The 27009-nt window shown below is 44.7% G+C and overlaps 1 protein-coding gene across 3 annotated transcripts in view; it reads left to right on the top strand.

Annotated features, from left to right (window-relative positions):
- Positions 1–27009, top strand: part of SASH1 (SAM and SH3 domain containing 1) — an 862598-nt gene that overhangs the window by 691377 nt on the left and 144212 nt on the right. For all 3 annotated transcript variants that reach the window (XM_032651563.1, XM_032651562.1, XM_032651561.1), the window contains exon 2: positions 24251–24379. In XM_032651563.1, the coding sequence (XP_032507454.1) occupies positions 24335–24379 (45 nt within the window). In that variant the 5' untranslated portion in view covers positions 24251–24334. The remainder of the gene's footprint in view (positions 1–24250; positions 24380–27009) is intronic.

The following is a 27009-nucleotide window of genomic DNA, read 5'->3' as shown; positions in this document are numbered from 1 at the left end:
AGCCCAGCAGACATCCTATTAAGAAACTTCTGATTTGCAGAGGAAAAGGAAAATTTTAAAGTTGAGACAGAGAAGGAAGATGATTCATGGTCCCAAAGGAAGAAGGCGCCTTAAGTTTTCAGAGATGGCCCCCAGCTGCCACACCTTCCTTTGGAAACATACTCACCAAGGGCCCTCGGGAAGTCAATGGAGTGAGCGCATGGACCAGAGTGTAGTCCCTTAAAGGAGTGACAGAAGAATGAGCAGTTTGGAATCCAGCCCAGCAATGGGTAAAAAAGGGTGTAGGACACCTCCTTAATGTAATGTGGGAGTTAAAAATGCAAACGTTGGCTGCCCTGAGCACATTCAGAGTTTGTGATTCAATATTCAAGAAGAATATAAAACCAGAAATTGCTGTAGTTGGGGCAGGAGATGACTCAAGGCCAAAAGGAAGATTTCTGTTGGTGCCTGGTCAAGGTGAGGGTCAATTCTGTCTGGTGGCTCTATGATTGGCAGGCTTAGTGACACAGGGATAGAGTGATAGCACTGTTCCCAAGAGTTTTGACAGCAGCAAACACTGCAAAATGGTAACAATGAAACACGAAGTCAATACAGTATCAGTAGAGGTCTCCCCCCAACTCTCCATCCCCCACCCCACGCGCCATCACCCACCCTCCCATCCAGAAGTAGAGTGTTCCTGAGACTTCATAAGCTGAAATGGCGTAAAGTGAAGAAGCAGCTGCCTTAGGATACATCTTGCTAACAGATGCACAAAGTACATCTGTTGACCTTTGAACAACACGGTGGTAGGGGGGTCTGACGCCCGCCCACCCCCATCAAAAATTCACGAAAATCTGCATACTGCTATCTCTGCCTCAAAAACAAAAGAATTGATAAATGACTCACCCAAGGGCAGGAAAAGCTGAAACAGGATAGAATCAGGACCCAGACCCTAGTTCTTTTGATTCCATGTAGTGTGATCTCTCGTCGAACACAAACCTCTCCCTACACTTAGTTAATTTAAAGATCTGTAAAGTAAAAATACAGGTACTATGTTAATTGAAAAGAATCCACATGGAAGTGGATGTATGCAGTTCAGTTGTGTGTTGTTCAAGGGTCAACTGTAAATCGAGGTAAAGCACAGATCAGACCCAGTTCAGAGCTATGGCGTCTTGAGGCTGGGAGACTGAGTGTGGTTCCCGGGGAAGGAGGTGTGCGCTGCAATACGTACACTGATCTCAAATTACCTTTTTCCTGTTTTTCATAAAAATGGAAATCCTCTTTGGGTTTCCTTCGGTTAGCAAGAACAGGGCCTAATGCAGGTCTTTCATAAACGTGAAGTGGTGTAAAGCGAACTTTTGAAGAGCGAGGGATACTTGTATTATAAAAGACAGCACATTCTACGATTTACAAAACTCTTTTCTCCAAGTATTTTACCGTGTCCCCTTTTGACCAGGCAAGTTCCTGACTGTCATACTTCACTGTTATATAATTTACAATTCTGGACTGTTTTTTTATAGTAGATCTCATGATGTGGCAAAAACAGTATTTTTCTTCTCTGAATATGCGTTAGCACCCACTATTCGTATCACTCGTTTGACATTTACAGTCTTTAGGAGGCCTATTAGCCATTTTATTTGTTGGCTCGAACTCTGACTACGTTTTTAATTTTTTACTGAGACCTGCTGGGGGGGCCCAGGCGCTCCCTACCAAGATGCTGAGGAGGGTGGTCACAGTGTAGATGTCGCCTCCCACCCCCCGACCCCATGCCTGCACTTCTCATTAGGAATTCAAACGCTGTCTCCTCACTTTCCTTAAGCACCTTCTCCATCTTGCTGCCCCTCGGTGATGTGGCTCTGTTAAAGGGAGCTTCAGTGGAAGGAGAGATGGGGCTAGAAAGAGATAATTATTTTTAAAAATCTTTTGTGGGATCTTAGTTCCCCAGCCAGGGATCCAACCTGCGCCCCCTGCAGTGGAAGCATGGAGTCTCAACTGCTGGACCGCCAGGGAAGTCCCAGGATAATTTTTGAGGAGGGAATGTTTACCAGAGAAGAGGCTGTGACCCGGAAGTTAGTTATAAGGTGTAAGCACGAGAAAGTATTGGATACTTGGGAGGAACAAAGCTTCAGAAGGCACCAGAAGAATTTCATTTACTTGGAGGTTTTGTCCGGACTTGGGGAGGTGATGGCAGCCCTCTAAGTGTCTTGACTTAAAATGTCTGGACCCTGTGTAAAAGCATGACTGGTATGTAGGTTTGGGCCAAGGACGGCTCTTTCCTTACCTGTGTAAGTATTCATCACTTATTTTGAATTGCCACCTCAAATTCACTGTGAAAGAAGGCAGGATATAAACACATGTTATGTAATTTATTTTTCTGCAGTCTCTTCTGTACAAAACTCTCAGCTCTTTGAAGATGGAATAAGTAATCCAGTTTACCAAGGGGCTAGATTTGAATAGGGTGGTCAAGGAAGGAGCTGGGAATGAGTATCGTGGGGGAGAGCACTTCTTGAGGCAGAGAGAACATCAGCTGCGAAGGTCCCAAGATGAGAATGAACTTGGTGAACTTTAGGAACGTAGACAAGGCCCATATAAGGTTATTGCTTAGTGACTGCTGGAGATCTGAGTGGGTCAAAGAGACAGTCGGGCCAGAATACATCAGTCACAGTCCAGATTTTATTTTAAGCATGATTGGAAGCCATTGGAGCATTTAAATGAACTTATGTTTTTCAAAGACCACTGGCAGTGTTGCGGAAAACGGATTATAATGGGGTGGCAGTGGCTTGGACCAGGCTGTAGTGCTGGTGTTGGAGAGAAGTAGACAGATGTGGAATAGGTCTTAGAGGTAGAGCCTCTGAATTTGGGCTGGTTGTTAGGGGGACAGAGAACTGAGGATGACACTTAGGTGTTTTGTCTGATCATCTAAGGAGATTGTTTGGGGTTGTGAGGGTGGGGATGGGAAATCAAGGTAAACCCAGTGCCATTAAACTGATTTACAGGGAGAGTTTAAAGCTAACCAGCAGACTGGACTACCATGACATGCTCTTTCCAATGAGAAAGGCCACTTGGGAAATTTAATTAGGACCAGAAGGGCACCCAGTTGGGCAGCCTTGATCATGTGCCCTTGTCCTCTTGAGGAGACCAGAATCCTCACTTCCCCTAGAAGGCGGTGTGGCCTGTACCGCAGAGCAGAGGTGCTGGACTCAGCCATCACCGTGACAGTGACGCAGCCTTGATCCAGCAAGGGCTAGGGTGACGGTGGGGAGCTAAGGTCGTGGAGGGAATGGATTTGAGAGATGTTTTTGGGAGAAACGATGGGCCTGGGCTGCTGATTCTCGGTGGCAGGGGGCGTGGCGGATGAGAGAAGCGGGGAGGCTAGCATCATGCCTGAGGCTCACAGGTGAAAGGGATTGGGGGGGTATGTGGTAGGGGAGCTAAAGAAGTTGAGTGGCCTTCGTGTGGCTACACTCTTCAGCTAACTTTTATTTTAATAAATTTTTTATCATTGTGTTCTGAATTCAGAGCATTTTAAAATTTATTTATTTTTTAGTTTATTTTTGGCTGCGCGCGGGCTTTCTCTAGTTGCGGCAAGGGGGGGCTGCTCTTCGTTGCGGTGCGCGGGCTTCTCATTGCGGTGGCTCCTCTTGTTGCGGAGCACGGGCTCTAGTCGCGCAGGCTTCAGTAGTTGTGGCGCACGGTCTCAGTAGTTGTGGCTCGCGGGCTCTAGAGCACAGGCTTGGTAGTCGTGGCGCACGGGCTTAGTCGCTCCACGGCATGTGGGATCTTCCGGGACCAGGGCTCGAACCCGTGTCCCCTGCATTGGCAGGTGGATTCTTAACCACTGCGCCACCACGGACGTCCCTTGAGCTAACTTTTTACGCTTATGGCCCAAATCAGTCTGCTCAGTTTTCTTGAAATTTCCCAATTTCTAATTTGATCGATTAAGAAAAGACCTTCAGTGTTCCCTCTACCCCTTCCCATGCTGACATATTTTCACGTTGACCTCATTGCTCCTCTCAGGAAGCACAGTGACGAAAAGCTGCACAGTCACTATTGTAGGATATCATTTGGCTGGAGTTCCCAGTGCTCAGTGACCCACGTGAGCAGACAGGACTGTTCTCAGCTGCTTGAGAAAACCAGGGCACCCACGTCGGACCCTGTGGTGGTGGTAGAATCCACACATGGAAGAGGCAGATCCCACTGTCCAAATGATTGTTGATGACAAGGGGAAGAGCTTTTTTCCTGGGCTGATATCTCTAGTTGGTATAAACTACAAAATCACACGTGCAGTCTCTGGTACTTAAAAATCTGATTCCAAATAATATTTACATGAAACTTTGTGTTTAAAAAGCTCAGTAGGGGAATAATTGCCAAACTTAATTAAATGGCTCAAAAAAATCTCAAATACCTCTGTGTTACTGTTTCTAAAAAGAAAATATTTTACAGATAGGTGCATCCTAGGGCTTTGTTTAGACAATTACTTCTCGATTTTTAGTACTTGTAACACTAGCTAAGATTTATTGAGTGCTTATTACGTGACAGGCACTGTGCTAAATGCTATTGGGGGGTTATTTCTTTTAAACTTTGCACAGTCCAGTGAGGTGAAATGAGATGTAGGTGCTCTCATTATCACCCCATTTTACAGATTGGGTTGAGCGAGGTTAAGTACTTGTCCAGGGTCACACAGAGCTGTGTAACTGTGTAACTTTATTGTGTAGCCAGAATAAACCCAAGAATTCTGGCTTCACAGCCCATATTGGTTTCCACGGCACTCTGGTGCATACATGAATCTCTTTCCTAAAAGGAGTTCTGAGCCACTGCTACACTGGAGATGTCTGTGATGGCCAGGTGCTGGCTTGCCATTCAGTCTGGCAGCATCAGGGTCTGGCAGCACCCTTCTTTTTGTGTGTCTGTGCCTGGTAAGATGGGCAGACAGGAAGGATGGGCAGGGTGGAGAAAGGGAGACAGTTCTACACCGGAGTATAATGAACAAAAATTCCATAATTATTAAGACACCTTAGGAGAAAATGTATCAGTCCTATGTTTAACATTTTGAGTTACCAGAAGCCAGGTACCGTTTCATCTTGAGAAGAGGTTGGGCCCCCGTTGGCCTTGAGACTCTCCTGGTCCCAAGGAGAATTCCCAAGGACGAGCACAAACATGAGATACGGTGGATGGGGTTGATGTGAGCAAAGGGGCTGGGTATGGGGTAGGACAGCATCCTTTCTACTCAGTCGTTTTATTTCCCTTTGTTTTTCTTTTCCAATTTTTAGTGCAGTGCTCTTGGTGTGCATATATACTCTTATGCGCCAGTGTATAGCCAACTGGGAGGGAGTTTCTCACTTCACAGAGAAAACTCTTCATTCAATCAACCTTACTGAGTGTCTGCCACGTGCCAGGCACCTTGATAAGTTCAGGGGAGTTACCGGGAGCTTGGTCCTGACTATGGAATTTAATCTCTATCCAGGAGGGTATGAACCTGAGTAGACTAGTTCCAGGCTGGAAAGCATTTTGACCTTTGGTTAGGGAACATGCCTAAGACTGCATGTCTTTTTGTTATTTATTGTGATTATTCTTTCTTAAGCTAAAAGCTTAGGAGAGACCGCCTCAGTCTTAAGCGGTCCTCCGTTGAGTGAAGCCATGCACATACTTGACTTGTATTAATAAATGCTAGTCATCCAAGCCATTGCTCAGCCCTGCTGCTGCCAAAGAAGCTGTGGAGTCGAGACCTCACTTGGGTGTGCAGGGACGGAGAACAAAACATGCTGCTCCTGTTTACATACTTGGGCTGGGCCACCCATTTCTCTGAAGCCATCGGGATTTCCTCAGGAAGCTGTCCTGGTGGAGGGCAGGCCGGGGTGACCAGGATGTGATGACACACAGCCCCCTCTGCCCTCCGGGCGCTGTGCTGAGGTCAAGCCTAGATCTGGACCCACCCTTTCCAGCCTGTAAGTTTCAAGGCCAGCTCTCCTGCCCAGACTGGGGAGGGGGGAATTGGTGGGGAGACACTGAGTTTCTGCTCCCTGGCACCCAGCGCCTGTTTGCCATTTCATGCTCCTGCACGCAGTGCTGGCGTAAAGAGCTCGGGAGGGGGCACCCCTCAGAGGCCTCCAGAGCAGCTGTGTCAGCATTTCCGAGCCTCAGCTTTTCCCACCGGGCCACGAGCCGGTCCCTCGAGGGCTGCTGGATGAGCTGTGATCCCGGCCTCAGGAGGAGACGATGGATTGGATGATGTGCCAATTTGTTTGGCCTGGCCAAGCACCCAGGCATATGTTTCCTCATTTGTGGTTGAATGAATGATTCAGCTGTACACTTGTGCAGTCTTGGGAGTGTTACTAACCAACCCTCACTTTTACTTAAAAATATAATGGAGGTGTACCTTCTGTGGAAGGCCTTAATGGATGGCTTGATGATTTAAATAAGCAGTAAGGTTAGCTAAGGTTTGTTATATGCCCAACTGCTCTAAGTCCATACTCCTGGGATGGTGAAGTCAGGTTCTGGAGCAGGCAGGGGTGGGCTTGAAGCCTGGGTCTGCTCTTCATGAGCTATGTGACAGTGGACACATTTGTTACCTCCCTGAGTATCTGTTCTCATTGGTATGGTACAGTTAGCGAAACCTATGTTGTCTTGTATGTTTTAAGTTAAATAACTTGCAAGAATACCTGAGATATAATATAGGTATATGTATCCTATCCATCTATCTACATATATAGGTATTTATACACTCAATAAACGTTAAATTGTCTTCTACCTCTCATCTTTCAACCTCCCCAACACACACACGCATGCACGTGCATGCACACGTACCCTGCCCCCATTCTATTACCAGTTTATTCTGCAAACTTGATCAAATGGAACAAAAGCAAATCATTTTAAAGCCATCCATATGATGTCTGAAGCTGTATGCTGTACCATATTCCCCAAGATAAGGATTCATTCGTTGCGCTTTTGTTAAACACCTACCTGTGCTACCTTGTGGCAGGCACTGCAAAGGATTATAGATGCGTTGCCTTGCAAGAAGACGCATGCATTGGCCCAGGAGAGCTAATATGTATTGGAGAGAGTACTTGAATGTGCAGGTGTGAAAGAACTAGGAATAAACCCATGCAAGGTAGAGTGACTGCATAAACGTTAAGGGAACACAGAGCATAGGAGGGACCTTCCTTTAGGTATATCCCCCTGCCATGGAAGAGGAATAGGCCATTTTGGAAGCTGGACTTTATCATGCATCTCTTGGCTTTCTACACATTGCTTTTTGTTTGTAGTTGTATCTGCTTCACACACTGAAACTGTTTCTGCCTGGACAAAGGCAATGTCTTTATGATGCAGTAAAAATTTTGAAGCTAGATAATCCAGAGTTGGTCATGATATAACATCGTGAGCACCAATGGCAATTTGATAAGACCTAGTTCCCTGACCACGGGTCAAACCCAGGCCCCCTGCAGTGGAAGCATGGAGTCCTAACCACTGGACCACCAGGGAATTCCCCGGACATCTTTTATTAAGAAACAAATTGCGGAATATGGATAAAATCCGGTGCAACTCTAAGAAACTGGTAGGTGATTAGCTATCATTGTCTATTTAAAGATAGTTGGCAAGATTTGGCCTCGGGAAGAAATTCACACAGAAGTAGTCTGTGGCAAGCTGTGTTTTGTTTTGTTTTTTCGCTGCGCCTTGTGGCTTGCAGGAACCCACGCACCCTGCAGTGGAAGCATGGAGTCCTAACCACTGGACCGCCAGGGGATTCCTGGAAAGTTTTGAAATATTAGTCCCAGCCACTAATCCTTGAGTTCTGCTCTTTGAGTGTAGTGGGCTGAGATGTTCCCATCTCAGACTTCTTCTTTCCATGTCTTTGAACAGTGCCATCTTGGTGTTCTCCTATTAAATCCTCTCTCTGGTTTGGTGTTATTTAGGGTCTCTTGCCTTTTCAAAAATGTGTTCCAACCTAATATGGTAGTCTCAATGAGGACTGAAATATATTTGTGTAATAAGTAAAATTTTATAATGAAAAAAAAATCTAGTGAAGTATATTGCCAAGTACCTCAGGCTTGGTATCTTTCCATTGGTTATCTCTTTGAATGTTGCTGTCCGAGTACCAGCCTCATGGAACTATATTTTTCGGGAATGGCTAACGCTCTTCCTTCCTCCACGTTTCGTACATTTTAGTGGTTTTGTTGCCACGGAAGGGGGGATGGGAGAGAAGAGGCTAAAGTCACTGGGCTCATCTTTAGGAAAAAATGAAATGAGGTTGAAATTAATTGACTAATACCTTTTTAGATGTTTTCTGAATTATTTCTATGGAAATTCAAATTGACTTTTCTGCATTGTCACCGGTGACTCATGTCAAGCCTCTGTGGCCACACTTGTTTATAGGGAGGTGGGGACAACATCTGACCTCAGTCTGGGCATGGAGCCAGGAGGCCCTGTGGGTTCAGGTGCTGGCAAAGTAAGGAAAGAGAGTAATAGGGCGGGAAGCCTTTCACTCACCAGGTTTCCAGGAGGGTGGTGAAGTAGCTGCAGTTGGGGAAGAGTTAACTTTAATGGCCTTTTGAGAGTCTTTACAGAACTTTCTCTCTAAATCTAATATAAAAAATGATTTGGCATTATTAAGCTAGATCATTTATAATCAGGATATACAGAATGTCTTGAAACAGTCCTCACTCATTTTCACAGTGTGGAATACTGTGAATACGTCTCTTCTGATTATGTGAAATTGTTTATATTACATAAGGAAGCAGAACATCACCCTACTACGAATTCAGAAACGCTGTCATGTAAAAACCTGCTTCCACTGCCATGTCCTTTAATCATTTTCAAACTTGCATACTGGAGCCAGTTCTTTAAAAGGCCTGTCTGTGTAAGAGAAAGAATTTTCCTTTGGTACTGGCTGTTTTGCAGTCTTACTATGTTTGACTTTCTCACATTTACAAAACGAATAAACTACATAAACATAAAAGTGCTAAGTGATAGAACTGACACGTCTTGGGAGTTTGTTTTTAATAAGCTGATGTAATTAACACCTTGAACTATATATTCCATTTGTTTCTTTAGAAACCGTACAAAGAGAACAGGATGATACACATACAAAAGGCACCAGCGGAGTTAATATTGGCCTTTTAAATTATGATGAAGCCATGGGCGTTTAGAAGCTAAAACTTGCCAGTTACTTTAAGTCTGAGGACTGAGGAGTAGATCTGTTATTTAGAAAAAATAAATTAAAATGTAGAGCAGTATATGAATTGTTTATGTCCATCTTCCCCAGGGCCTGAGTGTATAGTGTCTGGCACAGTGCTTGTGGATTGAGCATTCTATTTCATTCATTCATTCTTTCACTCATCATTCAGCAAATTTATATCGAGAGTCTCCTAGGCACTGTCCTCAACACTGAACAGTAAACAAAACTTAGAGGAAAATCTCTGCCCTTGTGGACCTTACACTTTAGTCGGGAGACAGAGACTGGAAAAGTTAGGAGTCATGCAAACTAGTTTAGATGCTGCAAAGTGGTAAAGAGAAAGATAAGGCAGAGAGTGGGGTTAGAGGTTGTGCGTACAGGAGAGGGAGGTTGCGGTGTTAGCTAGGACGACCCTTGAGAAGAGGGTATTGGAGTCACCTTTGCAGGAGGTGAGGGGAGGGCAGGTAACTGTGGGAAGAGCACAACAGGCCGAGGGAGGAGCAGGTTCAAAGTCCGGGCTGGGGCTGGTGGGTTTGGACCGTTGGAGAAGTAAAGAGGTGGCCAGTGTGTCCCTGGGGGCAGTGAGCCTGGGAGAGTCATAAGATGAGGTAGGAGGGCTTCCCTGGTGGCGCAGTGGTTGAGAGTCCGCCTGCCGATGCAGGGGACGCGGGTTCGTGCCCCGGTCCGGGAAGATCCCACATGCCGCGGGGCGGCTGGGCCCGTGAGCCATGGCCGCTGAGCCTGCGCGTCCGGAGCCTGTGCTCCGCGACGGGAGAGGCCACAACAGTGAGAGGCCCACGTACCGCAAAAAAAAAAAAAAAAAAAAAAAAGATGAGGCAGGAGACAGGTGCTGGTTGGAGGTGCAGATGGGGAGGGTCTTTCAGGTCATGGGGGGATGGAGGCCTTTACTCTGAGTGAGAGGGGAGCCTGAATAGGGCTTTTGAAGAGAGGGGCAGGATCCGAATAGGTTCTAACAGGGTCTCTCCAACTGCTGTGTTTTGAGGGTGCGCAGGGTTGAAAGGAGGCAGCCCAGTCTTTGATCTCCCAGAATAAAACAGCTGTTAAATTGCTGTGCTTTGTGAACGGAAAAGCACAGCCCATCCTGACAAAATCAGCATTTTAAAACTGGGCAACCCTTTAAGAGGCCTGATAGGGTTACCAACCAGGGTTCTTGGCCTCTTTAATCGCTAGAAATTGATCAGAGGCCAGACAAGAAATTCACACACGCAAGGCTTTATTGGGGCCCCTTACTGAGAGCAAACAACAGGTTCCCTTGCAGGCTTGCTCCCCGAAGGGGGGCCTGATGAGCTGGTTTCTTTCATGGGGTTAGGGTAGGGGTGTGTCCAGGGGTCCAGCCGGAGGGGGGGCTTTGGTGGATTGCCCACCCCTTTGGTGGTGTTGTGTGCAGGGGGCATGCCCAGTACTCTGCTTTTGCTCCCGACCCCCTGCCTTTGCTCCTGGCTCTTCAGAAGTGGCAGTTGGGCTTTTTCATCTTTTTGTATCTTTTTGTCCATAATTTGCCCCAACTGCACATGCATGCAGTTATTTTTAGTGCCTTATAGTTTATTTGTATTTTGTTGCTGGAGGAGACATTTGTCTAGGTGCAGGCACTGCAGCAAAGGGTCCCAGGTCCCAGGTCCCAGCCTGTCTGAGTAGTGCATATAATTTTCTTTGTAGGCTAGCCCCCCCCCCCCCCCCCGCAATGTGGCAAACAATTAAAATAAAAATGTCCCATACATATCACAGAGAAGAAAGTGAAATTGCCCTTTTTTAATGCAGCAATTAAGAAGAATAAAAAGGTTCAGATAGGCAGGCAGGCAGGCGGCAGATGTGTTTTAACTCATTAATTTCCTTTAGTGAGAGTGTTTCTTTGTGAATCCAAGATCATGGATAGGAAGGAGGGGGCTATGTCAGAGCAAACATTGACCTGTAAAGCTATTGCAAGAAACAAGATTTGGCTGATGAGTAGATAAAAATGTTAATTCTTTCTTTTAAATTGAAGTATAGTTGATGTACAATATTACTTAAGTTATGGGTATACAAATAGTGATTCACAGTTTTTAAATGTTACACTCAATTTATAGTTATTTTAAAATATTGGCTCTATTCCCCATATTGTACAATATAGCCTTGTAGCTTATTTTACACCTAATAGCTTATTTTACACCTAATAGTTTGTACCTCTTAATCCCCTACCCCTGTATTGCCCCTCCTCCCTTCCCTCTCCCCACTGGTAACCACAGGTTTGTTCTGTATATCTGTGAGTCTGCTTCTTTTTTCTTATATTCACTAGTTTGTTTTATTTGTTTAGATTCCACATATAAGTGATATCATATGGTATTTGTCTTTCTGTTTCTGACTTGCTTCACTTAGTATGGTAATGTCTTAATCCCATCCATGTAGCTGCAAATGGCATTATTTCATTCTTTTTTATGGCTGATTAGTATTCCATTGTATATATATACCACATCTTTTTTATCCATTCATCTGTTGATGGACACTTAGGTTGCTTCCATATCTTGGCAATTGTAAATAATGCTATGAACATTGGGGTGCATGTATCTTTTCGAATTTGTGTTTTCGTTTCTTTCGGATATATACCCAGGAGTGGAATTGCTAGATTGTTGGGTAGTTCTACTTTTAATTTTTTAAGGAACCTCTGTACCGTTTTCCACAGCGGCTGCACCAGTTTACCTTCCCACCAGCAGTGTATGAGGCTTCCTTTTTCTCCACATCCTCACCAGCATTTGTTATTTGTGTTCTTTTTGATGATGGCCATTCTGACAGGTGTGAGGAAAAATGTTAATTCTTTGATGAAGGGAATTACTCTTAAAAAAGTATACATCAGGGCTTCCCTGGTGGCACAGTGGTTGAGAATCCACCTGCCAACACAGGGGACACGGGTTCAAGCCCTGTTCCAGGAGGATCCCACATGCCATGGAACAACTAAGCCCGTGCGCCACAACTACTGAGCCTGCGCTCTAGAGCCCACGAGTCGCAACTACTGAAGCCCGTGCGCCTAGAGCCCGTGCTCCGCAACAAAGAGGAGCCCCCGCTCGCCGCAACTAGAGGTAGCCCGGGCGCAGCCACGAAGACCCAATGCAGCCAAAAAAAAGAAAACTATATGTTAGAAATGTAAACTGCGGGTGTCATGAAAAAGCCAGTGGTGATGTTAGTAAGTTCTCAGCTTGTTAGCAAATTGAATATTTTCATTCTTGTGATAATTGGCTTAGTTAGAATGGTGTCAATTCGTCTTAGATTTTTGTTGTTGTTTCACTTAGTTCCTAAGAAGCCCGTCAAGTTTTCATTGTAACCATGTATAGAATGCGGTAGAAAGCAAATCGTCTTCACTGTCAACTTTCAAGATGTTTTTAATCTAAGAGTAAGAACAGATCCATGTGCTTAAGATGCTTTTTCAGAGCATTTTCACATTATATTCTTGGCGAACATGAAAGTCTTTTATGATGAAAATTGAAATCATCTTGAGGGGAAATGATGTAGTTAAGAAAGAACTTGTCTTCCCCAAAAATTGAAGTAAAAGTATGGCTGTCATGTCATGTAATATTTTATGTGGTTACATTCGTAGATGGACAGATACGTAGATACAGTGATACTCACGCATGTGCCCGGAACGAGAGCAGTAATTTTGTCTTTAAATCTGATTATTCCTATACGTGAAAGGTCAGAATGTGGTACAGAACGAAGCCAGATTTTCTGTGTTCACCCTACATTCACGTTCACAAGCAGGCCTTTGAGTCCTCAATGAAGTCCTTAGTGCCCTGATTGCTACTGTGTGTGTCCTGGAGATCAAGGAGCTGGTCAGAGGAGCAAATGTCAGAAGCTAAGTCAGGAAATGTTCTGGGAAGGGGCTAGGTGTGTGAAGAGTTGTTTGGGGACCACTGGGAGTTTTTCCAGGGCAGTGGGTGAACTGGTTTCTCCCTGACTTTGGAAAGAAACCACTCAGTTGGTGTCACATGAGCGAAGGACCCTAAAATCATCTCCAGTAAATAGGAACAAACAGGTATCTCTTCAGCTCACGATAGCTCAGTCCCATAATGGGAATATGCAGGGCTTATTCTCCAGGCAACTAGAGAAAGCCTGTGCACAGCAACGAAGACCCAGTGCAGCCAAGAATAAAAATAAAATAAATAAATTTGTTAAAAAAAAAAAAAGGGAATATGCATGTTTCAGAGGCCACAGCGTTGCTCTGGTATTTGCTTTCTTACAGCACCCGAGCCAGTTGCATTCCAGGTGTGTTTTCCTACTGGTTTCCCTGACGGGAGCTTAATGCAGAGGATTCAACCAGAAAAGTTCCGGGTGTGTTCAGTGCCTTTTTAAGGAAGGCACTCTCTTTGTTTCCAAACACCTCTTTTAAAAAAAATTTTATTGTTGTACAGTTGACTTACCATGTTGTGTTAGTTTCAGGTGTGCAGCAAAGTGACTCAGTTATACATATACATATATTCACTCTTTTTTAAGAGTCTTTTCCCATACAGGTCATTACAGAGCATTGAGTAGAGTTCCCTATACTACACGAATTCCAAACACTTTAATTGCTTTTTCTGTCAGGATAGAGAAGAACGTGAGACTTTAATCTTGAACCTTTAGACCTTGAAGCCCATTGCACCAAGAAATTTTGTCCTAAATCTTCTAGGGATAAAAAATTTCCATGGGATTCTTCCAAGATCTATGACCCTTAACATGTTGAGAATTATCAGCATTAAGTGGGGATTATTAGGAATCATTAATTCCTATACATGAAGAATCTTCAAACCTAGGTTCTCTTCTGTCTCTTGGCCCCTGTCCTGCCACACCTCTGCACTGATCCATCAGCCAACCCCAGGAGCTCTTCCTCTGGGAACAGGCTAGGCCATCCCCTGAGTCAGAGGAGTTACCTTTATTGTTCCCACACCCTCAGTCAGTTCATTGTTTCTAGTGATATATTCCGTGTTTGAATGTTTTACCCATTAGAGCGAATTGCTGTTGTAAGGTTGGTGGGGGCAGGGAGACTGAGCCTGTGAAAGGTCACCATTATATGTATGTGACATGCTGGTTTGGTGGATGGAATGTCATCACATAGTTACAGAATGAATGTTATCGTTATCCGGCACCCTCAGGAAGGGGAGAGATCATTCTACTAACTTTGGTTTATTCCTTCCTTCCCTCTTTCATTCATTCGTATATTCGATAGATATTTCTCGAGTAATTGCCAAGTGTCAGGTGTTGTCATGGTGTTAGGGACTGAGGTTGCAAAAATAAGACCCAGATTCAACTTTCAAGGACTTTAAAGTGTGCTGGGGACAACCACCATGTAAATGAGCGAGAGTCACTTTTTAAAAATGTCTTAAAATGGAAAAGTTCAACTACGTACCAAAGTAGAGAGAATATGTTAAAGAACAGCCATATGCCAGCACTACAGTTATCAATCATGGCTAATCTTGTTTCATCTATACTCCTCTCCCCTCCCCCCATGACTTTGAAGCAAATCGCAGGCCTCACGGGGAATGTGTGAGTTATGCTTATGCAGTGGGAAGGTCAGGTGCAGTTGCGAAGGATGGGCTGCTCTCTGCAGGGTCAGTGGCATGAAAGACGGGTGTTCCAGGCAGAAGAAATAGTATGGGGGGGAGCGGGGATGATGTAGTACTGCTTGTAGTTTGATCTGGCCAAAACTGGTACATGGATGGGGGAGGTGGAGCCACAGGTGGGGGTCTAGAAAGGCAGACAGAGTACAAGTGAAAAGACTTTTGTATGGTCAGCAGCAGACTGACTTTGTCACATCTTCACTAGGAGACGTTTATAGTTTTCAAGATTTATATTTTGAAAGTTACAGTGGGCATGGGGTATAGAGTGGGTCGTAAATGAGATGGGATTGGAGAGGGGGTGAATAGCTGGGAACCTTGGTTGATGTCTTGAAACACTGCTAGGATTAGGATGGAGAAATATTTTGAGACATTGAGAGATATTGGAGAAGAAATATTATATTAGCACTTATTTATGACACATTATAAGACCTAGTTATCTCTTAACTTCGGGGATAAGTGAATGACCCTGTGAATGTTGGCACGGATCAAATGGGTTGATGCTAATCTCTGGACTACTGGAATCCAGAATGAAAGTTTGGTGGGGATGGAGAGTTTGGAATATGAATATGTAGGAAGAATAGGCATAGGCATTTGTCTAGAGCTAAGGAGATGAAGAAAGAGTTTTAAGAGTTATCAAAATATAAGTTAAGGGCTACAAAGTTTTTCGGTAATGGGCCACGTGTTCAGTATCCTCAGGTTTGTAAGTCATGTGAATTTTTATTGATAACACTCTTTAGGTATTACCTGCCAGTTCTTTTTCTTTTATTTTTTAATATTTATTTATTTAGGCTGCTCCAGGTCTTAGTTGTGGCACATGGGATCTTTAGTTGTGGCATGTGGGCTTCTTAGTTGCAGCTCGCATGTGGGATCTAGTTCCCCGACCAGGGATCGAACCCGGGCTGCCTTCATTGGGAGCATGGAGTCTTACCCACTGGACCACCAAGGACGTCCCTACCTGCCGCTTCTTAAAAATGTGGAATTTTGGCAGCATCACCAAGAAAGAATTTAATCAATACTAGCACTTATAACACTGAATGGTGGGTGGTAAGCGTGATGCCTTCAGTTTGATCAGGTCACCAGGACGTCCACATTTCACTTAACAGTCACTCTGGGCTTCCCTGGTGGCGCAGTGGTTGAGAGTCCGCCTGCCAGTGCAGGGGACACGGGTTCGTGCCCCGGTCCGGGAAGATCCCACATGCTGTGGAGCAACTAAGCCCGTGCACCACAACTACTGAGCCTGTGCTCTAGAGCCCGCGAGCCACAGTTACTGAGCCCGCGTGCCTAGAGCCCATGCTCTGCAACAAGAGAAGCCACCACGATGAGAAGCCCGCACACCGCAACGAAGAGTAACCCCCGCTCGCCGCAACTAGAGAAAGCCCACACGCAGCAACGAAGACACAATGCAACCAAAAATTTTAAAAAATTTAAAGGAAAAGCAAAAACAACACAGTCGCACTGCCCTCAGGAGCAGTCCTCGGAAATGAACTGGATTCACGTGCACGTCTGACTCCGTGTACACCACACCTCCTGACTCTCTGCTAAAGCCAGGGTAGAATATAATTTTCATAAAATGTAGCAAACTCAAACGTTATGCAAAATTTAATTAACATCCTAACCAGAAATTTCAGGATTGTTCTAAGATCAATCTATTCTTTTCCAGGTTTCTAAGAATATCATAGATCACGTTTTCCCCCCAGTCAGATTTTGATTGGTGCAATGCCTGCGAATGCCCATATCCTCATGAGTATGGGCCAGAGGCAGCCAGAGAAAGTGCAAAGTGTGAGTCATACTCATCAAAATCTGTGACTCTGGTCTGAAATTCTGACTTCGTTCCCACCCAACTAGCTCACTCTGCTGTTCTTCCCAAATCTGTGATTCGGTTAAGCTCAGGCAGTTTGGAAAGGAGAAATGAGTTGAGTCTAAAATTGTCCTCTGCTAAATCCTCTTGTCCATTTTAAGTGAGAATCTGCACTTGAGGTTTTTAGAACCAACTGTCAACATTCTAGTCTTTTCCCTGCGCTTTTCAAGTTCTGAAGGTTCCTGTGAAATGTTCCTTTTAAGCCACCGATAGCCCAGCGAATGGGATCTTTCAAAGCCTTTAATTCCAAAAAGACCTTATACTAAGCACACGGTTTAGTAAATCCCTTCAACAAATTTCCATGACTTAATTATATGACTGCCTTAAAATACAGCCATACTTGGCTTTTCTGTCCAGTAATAATTAGCATTCACGTTTCTTGATTTTATATTGTATACTTAGCACCCAGCACAGCACCTGGAATGCCATAGGTGTTCAGTAAGTATTATTTGAATTAATGAAGTATCCCATTAGTTGTTGATGATTGAAGAACATAATTTTATAGCTCTGATCACTTTGTTCATCACACCTGACAATCATCATGACGTGAAAGATGCCAGCACACGCTCTCCCCACGAGGAGGCCTTTTCATTCCATTTTGTTGTAGCTACTCCTCTCCATGGCCTGTAAACTGAGTTTGTTCATATTTAAACCAAGCTGTTCAAATCCCTTCCCAGCACATACCCAGCAGATAATTAGGGATAACTAGTTCATGCATAAGATTTTGGTAATAACATTTTTGCTAAAGATCTCAGGCTTTTCGTATCCTGGGGTCAAGCAGGCTGCTCTGAGCCTGAGGGTGGAAGAGGAGAAGGAAAAAAATGCTTCTGTTGTGGCTTTAAATCAGGTCAGCCACAGATGAGCTTTCCCCCAGGAGAGCAGGGACCACAAGAAGAGAACACAGGGAGAGCCTTTGGGGAGCATCTGCATTTAGGGGTAAGCCGAGGAGGAGGGAGAGAGTCCCGAGGAGACCCATGTGCACGGAGCTCTAGAACGGACTCGAAAGTGGGAGGACCCCTAGGGTGCAGCCCGAGAGACAGACTCCACCAATGACTTTCAAACTTTTGGCCACAGATTCACTGGAAGATGTATTTTACATTGTGATTCGGTACAGTTATACACACACATAACTGAAAAAAATGTTGCAGGAAACAGTCCTGTTTCTTCATGGGATGTATGCCAGCATTTCCTGTTCTGTTCTGTACTCTTCTGTGCTATGCAATGTTGTCTAAACAAATGCTGGTCTCAGATGTCACAGAATATCTTAGGACTGTGTGATGACTTAGGACTGTGTCAACCCAGAAGTCAGAAGTGAATCGGCAGTAGCCATACTTTTCAGACTCTGAAGATTAGTGGAGGGCACTGGGCACTGTGGTGGCTCCCCTGTGGTGTCACTGATCTACCTTGCTAGCGTGAAGTGGTGCCCGGACCCCCAGCGAGTCCAGGTCCTGCCAGGTCTCCGTCATCTTCTGGGGGTCCTGAGCCATCTGAAGAACTCCAGCTTCTCTTGTAGGTCACCGATGGCATCAAGGTAGGAGTTGATGAGAAGCAGATGTGGATTTGCCTGGGCTCTGTAATTTGCGGCCAGCGGGCTCTCTCATTGAGGTGCGTGAGTTCAGTAGTTGTTGGCGCACGGGCTTAGTTGCCCCGTGGCATGTGGGAAGGGATCCCAGTTCCCTGATCAGGGATTGAACCCACGTCCCCTGCATTGGAAGTGCGGAGTCTTAACCACTGGACTGCCAGGGAAGTCCCTGAAGACCACTGCCTTTGGAAGCAGCTGCTGAGAGAGTGCTGGGAAGGAGGGGATCGCCAATACTGGCAGCTTGTGAGGCTGTTCTTCATGCTTCAGGAAGGGATTTATGTTAACTGGAGACCACTGATGCATGATAGTGGGGGCCACGGGCACCAAGATCATATTTGCCAAAGCAAGAGTTAGACATGGGCTCCGGCAGGTTCTCGGTGGTTTGGAGGGAGGAGAGTGGAAGATGTGAAATCAGCCCTCCTCTAGCCGCCTGCCATGTGGGTGTGCCCCCAGAGCCCTCTCTCACCACCAGTATGACTTAATTTGTCCCTCTGGTGTATGTTTTTGGTTGTTATGTGTAAAAAACTTTCCTGAGACAAACTGTATTTCAGCTCAAACCATCTGCAGAAATGCTGAGAGAGATACCTCAGAGAAAATATATTTGAGATCAGTTATTACATATTCAATGAATTTCTCCAGAATGATATGGCAGGATGGGATGACAGAGCTGGTGCAAACATTGACATCTCACCGGTTCGGTGAGGCTGAACGAGGAAACCGGAATTAAAGTCTTGTTTATGGTAGTAGCAACTTCACCTGAAAGGTTGCTGGAAGTGTTTATCACCTCAAAATCTTTACACAAGCTAATTAAGAGTGAGAACGCATTGTGAAGTCATTCAAGAAATCAGTTAGGCTTTATTTTATTGTAGTGATTTCTTTTAGTGGATTTATCTGGTAGGGGGCTGATGCAAGTATTTCTATATATGAATATATCTTCATCCCCCTCCCAAACAATAGTGAGCAGTGGATATAAAACATATAATTTATATTTCATAAAATATATCATGTACGTACTTACTATTATAGACAGAAAAGGTAGAGATGTGTGAAATAAATGAGCCAGGAGTCCTGTTCCCTTTCTTCCCCTCAACTTTGGGGATTCAGAGCAACACATTGAGTTTTCCCTTAGGGCTCTGTCTTTACAGATAGATAAAATCGCAGGACCAAGAGTTCATTTCCATTCATTTGCATGTAATCTGCATACAGCAGTACAGATTACATTGTGTCTCCTGGTGTTTTCAGAGAAGTTTTTTTCTTTTTTTCCCCTTAAACTTTGTCAAGATATTCTAAAGCATAAATGACATCTGGGGAAAGAAGAGAGCAAAAACGAAAAAAGTAATGATACAAATGCCTCTGTTTTCATAGTACTTTCAGTTTTCACATTTTCCAGAGACAGAAGTACATTGGGGTAAAAATTCAGACATGCTATTAAATCAATTGTTGAGAGAACAATGCTCTGTTTCTTTTCTCCTTAATTGTAACAGCAGTTCACCCGATCTGAACTGTTTGGTACAATGCCCCTTATCTCTATATTTTTATGTTGGTTGTATAAAAAAGATGGGTGTTTGGTATAAATGTGTGCTGTGGCTTCATAGGAAAATTATACAAGTTAGTCTTCCATTGAGCTGACGCTGGTAGTGGGACCCAGATTTAAATTAAGTTCATATTAAGTGAAATGGATGGTCATATGGAAAAATGCTGTGACCTGGTTTTGTAATAAGAAACGGGAAGAGAGCTTGAATTTGCATGTATCTTTTTTTTTGGTAGACAGTGATGGGAAAATTCTTGTAAAAAAGTTTATGCGTCACAGAATTTCACAATTTACTTTAAAAAGGCTATTCTGAGGAAATAAGATTTTTCTGAGTTCCTAAACACAGAGCTAATATTGTTTCAGCCTAATGCATGCGAAACCAAAGGGGGAAAATAAGAAACGAAACAGATTAGACAAGTAATACACTCTACAGTAGAAACTGTTAACACCTTAAAAGAAAAAAAAGTTTAAAAAGGAATCTGGGGGCTTCCCTGGTGGCGCAGTGGTTGAGAGTCCGCCTGCCGATGCAGGGGACGCGGGTTCGTGCCCCGGTCCAGGAAGATCCCACATGCCGCGGAGTGGCTAGGCCCGTGAGCCATGGCCGCTGAGCCTGCGCGTCCGGAGCCTGTGCTCCGCAACGGGAGAGGCCACAGCAGTGAGAGGCCCGCGTACCGCAAAAAAAAAAAAAAAAGGAATCTGTTTAAGTAGTTTAATGTATTTATTATAATAAATATCAAAATTTATAAAGTCATACTGCATATTTCGAAGTTTATTTTGTAACATCAATGCCTCTTGGCATTAGCATTGTGGGGTGTTCAGTCAGACATGAACATCACATCCCCAAAAAAAGATGTACGAGGTGTGGTGCTATTAAAACATCAACTGCATTATTTAAATTCCCTAGAGACTAATGTTGCAAATATTTTAATAGAAGTAAATATTTTTACCGAAGAGGTTTGTACTATATCAAGTAAGAACAAGTTGGACAGAAAGGATGCAGGGGTCTCCAGACAGTCCTGAAAAAGCATGGATTTGGAGTGGTTGAAGAGAAAGTCATGTGGCTCCTTGGTTCCATGTGATGGGGATGGAAAAAATTTCCTTTCTGTGCATAGCAGACAAGACGTACTTAAAAAACACACACACACACGCTTTAAAAAATTATTTTGTCTTTCTTGGCTTTAAATGATCAAGACTGATGAAAGTGGTAATTATGGGGACTCACTGAACATCTGGAAAGTGATTTGAAAACACATAGAGGCAGCTGTGCCACCCTGTTCTAAATTATTATTTGCGGAGCATCAAGTGAGGAGTGGTTATTGCAGGGTGTGAAATGTTTGCTGTCTTTGGCCTGAGTTGAGTTGAACAGCTGCTTTCTTCCTCACGAGCAACAGATATTTCCCAGGCCCTCAAATATTTGGGGAGTTCCGAGTGATTGGGAGTGAGGGGTAGGGAATGAGACTGTTTCACTATTAGGAAAAAAAGTTTGACCAGAAGCCTAGAAACTTTAGAAGTGACGTGAACAGTTGGCTTTGAAGGTGTCCTAGGATGTATGAGAGAGGAGAGAGAAAGGAAAGAAAGCAATTTGAACAAAGCTGTATAAATTATCATTTTTATAATTCTTTCAGGTGGCCTTGATTAGTCCAAGAAAGTAGTAGTTGGTGGCCGAGGCAGCGGTGGTCTGGAGCCCTTGCCTCGCTGGGCACTTTGCTGTCATAGTCCTGGTCGTTGGCTGGAACAGATGCTCCCATGGGAGCAGCCCTTCCGCCCTCGCTCTTTCCTAAAGTTTCTTCCAGTACTTTCTCTTGGTGTTGGGGGTGGCATGGGGGCTGGGGGAGCGGCCACTGTAGGGGCTGCCCATCTTCTCTCGCTCCTCTGGTCTTCCCCGTCGGCAGGCCTCAGCCCCTTTCTCCACCCGGGCTGGTAAGTTTGGGGTTTATTTGTAGAATGTGTGATGTGTGTGGCACGGATCATTCTTAGGGGAGAGAGACCCGGTCTGATCTCTGTTTTGCAAGGTCACTTTGGTGACTGGATCCAAGGTAGGTGAGGCCAAATGGGGAAGGAGACAAGAAGACCGGTCAGGAGGTTGTAGATTTTCATGTTGTGGCCCGTGGGGCATGTGCTGTTGAGTTGAGACGAGTCAGGGCAGACCTCAGGATCGTAATCCGACTCATGATGCAATTTGTCGGGAGCCTCACCTCTACCAAAGGCAGTAAAGCAAAGACTGGTAGGCTGATCTCCTCTGTGCGTTTCCTCGGAGGCTGGCAGCAGACTTCCATTTGACTCCTTCTTATTTTCCCTACCGGAAACGTGACAAACCTTTTTGGGGGGAGGGTAAGCTCCTGCCACCTCTACTGTGTCCATCCAGCCTGTTGTCTCAGAGGGGAGGGACTGACTTTTGCCCAGACACGTTCAAACATCTTACTGTTCTTGTAAAGAGCTTCCCATCCCTAGCTCTGTACTGGGGACTTTGAGGCAATTACCTCAAGCATAGAACACTTTATTGGTAACAAAGGAAGAATCTTTTCTAAAAAAAATCATTTCTTTCAATTCTGTTTCCCCACTTGGTCAGTTTTGTGAAATTGGTGAATGCAGAAGTGGGATAGAGATGGTCACTTGCTCTGACCCACGTATCCTGACCAGGGCCTTGAGATCTTTAGCAGAAAGCCTTTTTAAAAATTAATTAATTAATTAATTAGGCTGCATTGGGTCTTCACTGCTGCATGCGGCCTTTCTCTACTTGTGGTGAGCGGGGGCTACTCTTCATTGCGGTGCAGGGGCTTCTCATTGCGGTGACTTCTCTTATGGTGGAGCACGGGCTCTGGGCGTGCGGGCTTCAGTAGTTGCAGCGCGTGGGCTTAGTTGCTCTGCAGCAGGTGGGATCTTCCCGGACCAGGGCTCGAACCCGTGTCGCCTGCATTGGCAGGCAGATTCTTAACCACTGTGCCACTCTGCCAGGGAAGTCCCAGCAGAAAGGCTTTTGAAGAACTCTTTTTTTGTTGTTGTATATACTGTAATTTTATTTCAGTAGCACAAAGGAAGTTAGCGTGAAGGAAATTTAAATGAAACAGTACGGTATAAATAGCAGAGAAGCAAAAACTCTAAAAAGGAAGTACATCTAAAGCATGAGAATTCAACATTCATTGGTGTTTCATCTTCAGTTTTGATTGACACTTGATGTTTGCAGACTTTGAGATCATGATGACTATTCTGAAGAGATTTCAGCACCAGCACTGAAGATCTCTTAATTCCCAAAGCCTGTCTGCGTCTAAGTGTGCTTTGCAGTCTTAGACATGTGCACCAAGGGTGGTGTGCTGGCATTAACTATGAGACAGGGCTGACCAGTGGTCTGTCACAGGGAAAATGTGTGTGTACTTTTTCGGTTGTCTAAGAGTTGTGTTTTCCTTGGTTATCTTGGTAAAATCATTTTCCTTGGTTATCTTGGTAGGGTCTTTTATTCATACCAAAGAAAGACCTTGTTGGGAGGTGAAAAGGGGCAGGGGAGATGCTTCTCTGAAGGAATGAATAGACAAAATGACATAACCTACAAATGTATACAGCATTGCTGTCATCCTCTGTGTATGTGTTCAAACATGAATTTAGGAATCCGTTCCCCTAAAGGAAGACTACAATCTGAAACATTATTTGTAGTGACTATTATTAGCTAAGTAAATTGAGCACTTACTATGTGCCAGGAGGACTGTGAAGGACCAAGCTCTGAGTATGTCACGTTACTTCATCACTCCTCACGGGGAGGTATCCCAGCGTTGCCAGAGATTAGGAAACATGCTTAAGGCTGCCGAACCAGCAGTGGCCGCAGAGCTGGATGTGAACTCGGGAGTGTGGGCTCCAGAGCAGCTTCCGGGCCCGTCCCTCAGTGGAGAGACAGATATGTTTCCTTATTTATTTAGCTGAATTTGTTCTCTTGCTTCTGTACTTGAATGATGTAGGGAATAAGAGTTCCCACTTTTCTGAGGGTCTCATGGGAGGCATGGTTCAGGTGTGTCCCAGATGCAGCATCCCCTGTTGGCTTCTGAATTCTCAGCTTCCCATCAGAATTCCCAGGAGTGGTGTCCTGGCATCTGGGTTTCTCAAACGCTTCCGCAGAGGTTCTGATGCAGCCACCGACTGGGCTTTAGGGTGCCTCGCACCGACACAGTGGCTTTCCCAGGGGTTTCTTGGCCCTGCAAGGCAGGCAGGGATGTGGGTTAAAACCGTGGCTTTGGCATCAGACAGTCCTGAGTTGGAGGCCCGGCTTCTTTGCTTGGTAGCCGTGCAATCCTTGGGCTGTCACTCAGCTTTTTTGAGTGTGTAGATGTTTGTCCATCTGTACACACTGAGGACAATAGGTCCTGTGTCCCAGGGCTGTCCTCAGCATTAGGTGATGTCGCATGTAAAATTTAGCCTGGCACACGTCCACCACTGAAAAAATGCCAGTTGTTATTAGTATAAGTGCTGCACAGAGGAAGACTAGATGGTGTGGGGCGTTTGCAGGTGGACTGATCGCCTTTGTTCTCTTCCCGTTTCGTCCCCCTGCCCTCCTCACCCTCAGGACGGCTCCCTGGGAAACATCGATGACCTGGCGCAACAGTATGCAGATTATTACAATACGTGTTTCTCCGACGTGTGCGAGAGGATGGAGGAGCTGCGGAAACGGCGGGTTTCCCAGGATCTGGATGTGGTGAGTGGGGCACTGGGAATGTGTTCCTGCCCAGCCGGGCTGCTTCTGGTCCAGCATCCCCTCCGTCAGCCCTCTCACGGTTGCGCGTGCGTTATTACTCTGCAGGCTGCTGCACTAGTTTGAGTTAAAAAATTCAGATCCCGAAAGGATTAACCCAGGTCTGTGGCTGTCAGACTGAATGAGTGTTAGTTGGGGCGATAATGATCAAATTTTTGTATTCATTAAAAGATTGCATTTGAATTTTAATTTTTTTTAGCTTAAGGGGAAAGGATGTTTTTACTGTTGGCCGGTATGCACTACATTTTTAATGACTCTCAGCCCAAAGGAGGAGGTCTAGGCTAGTTCTTTCCTTGTCTCCTTCCTTCTTTGTTTTCTTCTTTTTGTTTTAAACAAAATAAAATTTGAAGAAACAAGAAACCACCCTAATTTCTCACCTAGCAATAACCATATTGGTGTTTTAGCAAGTCTCTGTTCCGTGTTTTTCTGGGCATTTTTACATCAGCAATGTAATTCTTGCTTTTTTACTTAACATTTTATTATAGTTCTTCCATGTTGCTAAGACCTCTTTGAAATCACCATTTTTCATGATTTTACCAAGATAACCAAGGAAGACACAACTCTTCTCTCAGGTGCATTGAAATTCATTTGGCTGTTTTATAAAGACTCTTATGTGTATGATTAGTGGAGCATTTGAAGTTCCATGTGATAAACAGTAAATACAGAGTTTAGGTCTATATAATCTATATGTGTGCTGGTATTTCCATGTTGTACATTTACTAGAAAGTATCTTACCAAAACTTCTGCATTTATTAATTTAAATTTGCTATATAGGTCTTGGGTTCATTTTGGTTCAGTGCTTCTCAAGTTGTTCTGTTTCACTGTGGTGACCTTAAGACCATTTTAGGAATGAGAGGCAGAAGAAAAGGCTCAACATGGTTTCTTATCTGGACCAACCCCTTTTTTTTTTTTTTTGTGGTACGCGGGCCTCTCACTGTTGTGGCCTCTCCCGTTGCGGACCACAGGCTCCGGATGCGCAGGCTCAGCAGCCATGGCTCACGGGCCCAGCCGCTCCGCGGCATGTGGGATCTTCCCGGACCGGGGCACGAACCCGTGTCCCCTGCATCGGCATGTGGACTCTCAACCACAGCACCACCAGGGAAGCCCTGGACCAGCTCCTTTTTAAGCATCTTTTATGTATTAGGGGACTACGTGGATCTTTTCTGAGTAACAGTACCTCTGCCTTTAAAAAAATGTTTGAAAACTACTGATTCAATTGAATCCTTATTTATTTTGTGATTTTCCATAAATCTACTTCGAGTAGAGATGAAAAAATTAGTAACTCGGAACAGATAATTCTTTTATTAATAATTCCTTTTGGGGCTTCCCTGGTGGCGCAGTGGTTGAGAATCCGCCTGCTAATGCAGGGGACACAGGTTCGAGCCCTGGTCCAGGAAGATCCCACATGCCGTGGAGCAACTAAGCCCGTGCGCCACAACTACTGAGCCTGCGCGTCTGGAGCCTGTGCTCCGCAACAAGAGAGAGGCCGCGATAGTGAGAGGCCCACGCACCGCGATGAAGAGTGGCCCCCGCTTGCCACAACTAGAGAAAGCCTTCGCACAGAAACGAAGACCCAACACAGCAAAAATATATATAAAATAAATAAATTAATTTAAAAAAAAAACAGTATGAAGATCCTTCAAAAAAAATATTTTTAAAAATTCCTTTTATGTTTGAAAAAACCTATTGGATAAGGGACCCACCAAATAGTTTAGGCACCGCTGCTGTATATTCCATAAGTAGACGTCATTCACTTCCGCTCTAAGTTGCTATATATTCCATAAGTAGACGTCATTCACTTCCGCTCTAAGTTGCTATGTATTCCATAAGTAGACGTCATTCACTTCCGCTCTAAGTTGCTATATATTCCATAAGTAGACGTCATTCACTTCCACTCTAAGTAAGATGCTGGTACTCTTGTGCAGTTTCATTTCTTTCCCTAATTCAGTCCACGTGGAGATTTCTTATGTCATAACTGTCAAATAACTATTGATCCTTTTTCCTTTTTGTTCACTGATTTAGTGTTCAACATGGGTAGGAGTTAGTATGATGGAATCGATTAAGGCTGAGAAGCATCCGTTGGGGGCAGAAAGCCATCACCCCAGGAGCCTGACACCCTGGCCCAGGCAGGCACATGGGCGTCATTGTTGCCAAGGGCTTCTTTCCTGTAACTTTGTCCCCTGGCATGTGTGAAGGGGGGTGGGGAGGGGCATTATTCCTTTCTTTTAAGAAAGTATTCTCATGTGGCAAAAGACTGTTAAAATTAATTAGGCTCTCCTGTGGGGGCACAGTTAGTGCCTTTTTTTTTTTTTGGCAAGGTTGCAGCCAAACAACAACTTCATTATTGCACCGAGTTCTTGAATGTTGCAATTTTGACCTCGAATAATAGGATACTATGTGGCTTCCTTGGACATTTCACCATGCAAGGAAATGATGGCTGTGAATTGACAGATGATCCTTGATACGATGCTCAACTGCTCTTCCCCACCTTCTAGCTGGTTAAGAGTTGGGGTTACCATAGTCATTCCACAGTGTTTGGGAACGTTGGAAAGCAGCTTCTTGGTAGGAAAGGA

Source organism: Phocoena sinus, chromosome 12, assembly GCF_008692025.1.
Source record: "Phocoena sinus isolate mPhoSin1 chromosome 12, mPhoSin1.pri, whole genome shotgun sequence".
NCBI lineage: Eukaryota > Metazoa > Chordata > Mammalia > Artiodactyla > Phocoenidae > Phocoena > Phocoena sinus.
The sequence above is the reverse complement of the archived record's forward strand: the minus strand, read 5'-3'. Positions and strand labels throughout refer to the sequence as shown.